The 5,159-nt window shown below is 30.6% G+C and overlaps 1 protein-coding gene across 1 annotated transcript; it reads right to left on the bottom strand.

The window, feature by feature from the left end:
• Nucleotides 1-2,638: 2,638 nt before the first annotated feature.
• Nucleotides 2,639-3,452, bottom strand: LOC143583301 (EG45-like domain containing protein). The gene is made up of 3 exons (XM_077065641.1): nucleotides 3,310-3,452; nucleotides 2,949-3,225; nucleotides 2,639-2,853 (listed from the first exon to the last, which is right to left on the bottom strand). The coding sequence occupies exons 1-3, from the start codon at nucleotides 3,416-3,418 to the stop codon at nucleotides 2,847-2,849; spliced, it is 393 nt and encodes a 130-aa protein (XP_076921756.1). The 5' UTR covers nucleotides 3,419-3,452; the 3' UTR covers nucleotides 2,639-2,846.
• Nucleotides 3,453-5,159: the final 1,707 nt, after the last annotated feature.

Raw genomic sequence — 5,159 nt, 5'->3', positions numbered from 1 at the left:
AAACAAACCCCTCGAATGTGTAATTAGAAACTTATCAATGTATGTGTGATTATTCTTGTAGTCCAGGGTTAGATTCATCTTATTGATTGATAGGTTGAGATTAGAGAGATTAGGATTTGTTCAAAGTATGTGTGATTATTCCATGTTTGTTTTATCTATCAAGGATGAAATTTTTGTTTTAGTTGTTTATGTTGAAAAGTTTCTCAGTTGTACTCTCTGTATTCTTGTAATCCAGGGTTAGATTCATCTTATTGATTGATAGGTTGAGATTACAGAGATTAAGATCACTGTGTTGGTGATCTTGTGAAGTTTTGTTTAAATCTTACGCTATATTTGTAATTTGGTGAAGTTTGAATAATATTGGTGTTTCTTATATCCATTTTAACAGGATATGAGGCTTTCTCACCTATAATGAGTTTCTCTTGAGGGCGGTCTTCTGGTCAGGATTGATGGGGCGGACTAATGCATGAGCTTCCTTTTAGGTATGTGCAACCTAGCATCCTATGCATTTATACTCGAATAATGGAGATGATCGAACGAGCCAATGACCCATCAATAATTCAAATAATCATTAGAAAAAAAAACAAACAAATTACAAGCTTGTCATTAAGTAGGCTAATATCTATATTTTCATTGGGCTGGAATTAAAGTGAAAGTGACTGGCTTTCTTAAATAACTTGGAGCCCAAATGAATCACCAGGGCTAGGGGGATTTCGACAGGTAGTAGGGGAGTTCGACTGCAACATCTTCGACAGCTGAGAAGAACCAAAAGGCCGAAGAAAGTTTTGGTTTGAAATTCCAACACAATTATTTTCTTTATGGACTAGTCAGATTATATTTTCTCTTTTGTCTCTTACATCATTTGATTGATTCATATCCGACTAAACCAATTATCACGTTTAGCACCAGGTTTATATTTTCTGATTTCATTCAAAAAAATTATATGAAACGATTAAAGTGATCTGATTATTTAAATGGTTTGTTTGCGTGATTCTCAATCTTGAACCCCGTTCCACTCCGATACATGTTATATTGTTAATAAACATATCAACTTGTTAATTATTCTAATAAAGTTCTATCACTTTTTAAAACCATAATCAAGTTTTCATATTTGAAACAAGGTACAAATATTGTTTTGTGTTCGTCTATGTACCCAATCTCATTATAGAATCAAACAATATAATTAAATATTAATTCTAAACAACATGAGTGCGTGCTTAATTATAATCTATATTTCCTATAATCACAACCCGCATGCCAAGATCCGAAAGACGTGAGCGGATGCCTGAATGCTTGAATGGAGTGAATGCTTGAATGACGTGACATCTAGTATTGATGCAAACTGTTTAACTAAAACATCAGTGCACCAAAATTATTAATATTCATAATTCATAATTAAATCAAGAAAAAGCCATATCTTTTAAGTATCTAAATTCACTCTAAACTTTAATTAGCATTTTTATAATGATTAAAATTACTCCAGTTTTGTTAGTAATTTGTCTTAGTCGTTAATTTTTGCTTTTTATTAATTTTAAATTTTAATTAAAATCCCATTTTAAAAAAATAATCGTATCCTTACATAAAACATAGAACATTTTTTATGTAATCTAGATAATCTATATTCTAAGGATACACACATCCGTTTCATTCATACTATTCATAGTTATTATTCATAGTAAGTCTGAGTAATATATTTTAGGTAAATTAGTTTTAAATAATAACAACTATGTCATGTTAGCAAATAACGCTCTCAACTAACCACTTGACTGGTGACAATCTCAACTAACACTGCATTCTTTAGTTTTTTATTTAAAGGTTTAGAAAATAAAAGATAAGAAAATTTTTATTGTTTCATTCTTGAGTTTTTTTATTAAAAGAAAAGAAAGTTAATGGAAAGAAAAGTTAGGCCTTTTTTTCTTTTAAAACTTTCCTGCCAAATATGGCCGGATTGTGAATGAAAAGTTTATTTATTACTAATTTACACATCTTTTCCTTCTTATTTAACTCAAGAATGGGGTATAATGGTAAAGTTACAATTTTTTTTCTTATCTTTTCCTTCCAATCTAACTCAAGAATGTAATTAAAACTTTCTTTTCTTTTCTTTTATTATAACTTGAGAATGTCTTTTAAGTATATAATTTATTTTCTTTTCTTCCCTTATCCAATCTTATGATTTCTTTTTCTTGTATTTTAAACCCGAGAATGCAGTGTAAAGGTATTTGTTTTTAATGGTCCGCGACAAGCTGGTTATCATAGGTCATTTTATGATTTTGTTAAAAATATACCAAGTACAAGGACTTTTACATACAAAAAAAAATTGAAGGACTTTATGAGAAAAAACTGGAAATTATGTTGGTTTTTATGGCATTTGCATTTTTATAATGATTAAATTAAAATATAGTTTTGTTAGTGTTTGCCCTTCTCAAAACCACACAATTACTACCATTAATGTGTACAGGCAGAATGGTAATTTTGATTGTAAGTTTGTTGATCAATGATGTTTTACATCCGAATGTCTTAACTGCCTTTTCTAGTTAAGTCTAATAGTTTTTCCAAGTTTCTTTTTGTTACAAGCAAGCAAAAAGTTGGAATCATTCTTGAATATTACAAAAAGTAGAAGTTAAAGAAAATATGAGTATATAAAACAGGTAAGGGAACAATATTTCAAATTGCTGCAAAAGTTAATTTAAATTATCATTCGATAATTTGAAACCAACAATTTTATTCAACCAAAAGATAAACTGCTTATAGACATATGCAAGCATCATTACAATGCCCTTGAGTCTCCTTTATTTCGAAAATATCTCATAAAGAGATTTATTATTGATATCTTGCATATTGTTGAATTAGATCCTGAGAGTGAGAAAATAAAAAGGAATTAGTCAGAAGTTGTAACAAATATTGTATAGTTAAGTTTGACTTTAAAATTTTGGGTTGTGTGTGTTTACCGGTTATAATCAATATTGATTCTCCCGGCATCAGGATTAGCAATCACTGCGAATGCCTCTTGGGAAAGATCAATTTGATTTGAAGCACATCCGGGACAAAGATCAACAACTGTAACATCAACAGTTCTCCCAGTGCAAGGCTGCAAGACACCAAGATTGGTTCTGCCTGTGCAACTGACACGGTACCTATTCCCACATGCACCTCGGTTGTTAAACAAACCACTGTTTGCTGCCATAATCATAACACCGCGGTCTTGGTTGCCATAACATGACGATGCTACATATTTGCCATAATCAAAAACTCGAAAGAAGCTACATGAAGATACAATAATTTAGTTATTTTTAATGTGTTTATGCTTACGAATGTAGGGAGGAGTGTAGAAAGTTGCTTGGCCAGCAATGGCATTAGCAACTGAAGTAAGACATGCAACCATGATGATCAAGATAAAAGCTCTAGTCATCAAACCCATTTTTGTATAATGTTTATATTTGGAAACCAAAAATTTGTTTTTGAGTATTGTGCTTAGTTTGGTGATAAGAAACACAAGACGGGTGTCCTTTTATAGCTGAAAAAACTATTTGGAAAAAGAAATCGTGCATGATTTTTCTTGTATATTGTCAAGAAAATGTTTTTATTTGCACAGAATAAAAGTCTTAGTGTGCATAATGGTGGATTAGACTGTGTGTTGTCGCTGAAGCTGAACTTCAAATTTATCTAATAATATTGTGTCATATAGTGCTAACTGAATGTTGATTGTACACTCGCTAAAGCCACCGTTGAAGCCGCCTGAGCCTGTGGTTCAGGCGAACGGTGCCTTCAGCAAATTTTAATATTTTCTTTTAATTTAAAACAAGAATATATATTAAAAGATAATTTTTATAATAAAGATAAAAATTATATAAATAAAAAAAGATAATAATAACATTAGTTTTAATATATTAGTATAATTAATATAAAACTTAATATAATACTAGATTTTTAATAATATAAAAACACACCATCTTTTAAAATACCCTAATTATATCAAACACCCCCATCTTCTCCATCAACCACTTTCCTCCTTCATATTTACCATGTTTTTTTCCAACAAACAAGCCATCATGTTCTTTCTTTCTCTTCACCAATTTCCAAAAAAAAAAACATCTCTTCACCAATCGTGACTAGGGTCGCGCCGCTGCTCGCGGCGGGCCATTGCGGTGTTTGCGAGTGATGTGGCCCGCGGCGGCCGGTGAAATAGCTGCTCGCGAGACAATAGCACACAGTTTTATGGTCTAACGGTATGAGAATGATGGTTGAGGTTTGGGATATTTACAATCTTAGATTCAAAACATGGCTTAAAGGGATTTTTCTAGCGGTGTCAGTTTTCGTTCTTGATGGTTGGGTGAACCAAGGCCTGGAAAGCATGTACCGGTTGACATAACATCTAAGAAGACCCACGTAGGTATTAAGAATAATTCTAATTTTAAGAAAAAAGTCTAGGTTTTATGGTTAATTAGTAAAGTTTAAATTGGGCTTACGCCTTTAATTGCATTAAATCAGCTTGGTGATATTATATTTGTTGATTATTAATATTTAAGGGTTAAGTTATTTTATAAAGACCAATAAAAATGAGAAGTATGAGATGACATAATTAATTGATATGTGTCAAGTGGAAACCAAAGGAAAAAGGGTATAAAAGTAATAGTACATATTTTCTTTCTCCACATATAAGTCACATGTCAATTCTCCCATCATTTTAAAACATCTATAACTTTTTCATATGATTCTTTTTTTAAAACCACCATAAAAACAAACGTTTTTTTTTTAATTTTTAATATGAGTATGACATTGTTATATAAAAATTAAAACAAAAATTATGTCATTCTGTCTTTTTTTCGTCACTGTGTCTTTCAAATCGTCATTGTGTTTTTTTGTTATTGTGTCTTTCATTGTGTTTTACTTTAAATGCTAATAATACAGTAGTGTAATAAAAATACGTAAATATAATAATAAAATAACAACAAATTATATAATATATAAAACACAATGATGAATACATATTACACAATTACCTGAAACGTAAAACACAATGACTAATACTATAACACAGTGACCTGAAATATAAAGCACAATGGTGAATACATATAACACAATGACCTGAAACGTAAAACAAAATGGAAACTACATATTACACAATGACATGAACGCAATACACAATGGACGTAAGACGT

This window comes from Bidens hawaiensis, unplaced genomic scaffold (assembly GCF_021521415.1).
Source record: "Bidens hawaiensis isolate Kalapana, Puna unplaced genomic scaffold, B.hawaiensis_p1.1 tig00032355_1, whole genome shotgun sequence".
In the NCBI taxonomy this organism is placed as follows: Eukaryota; Viridiplantae; Streptophyta; class Magnoliopsida; order Asterales; family Asteraceae; genus Bidens; species Bidens hawaiensis.
This window is presented reverse-complemented; position numbering and strand designations above follow the sequence as displayed.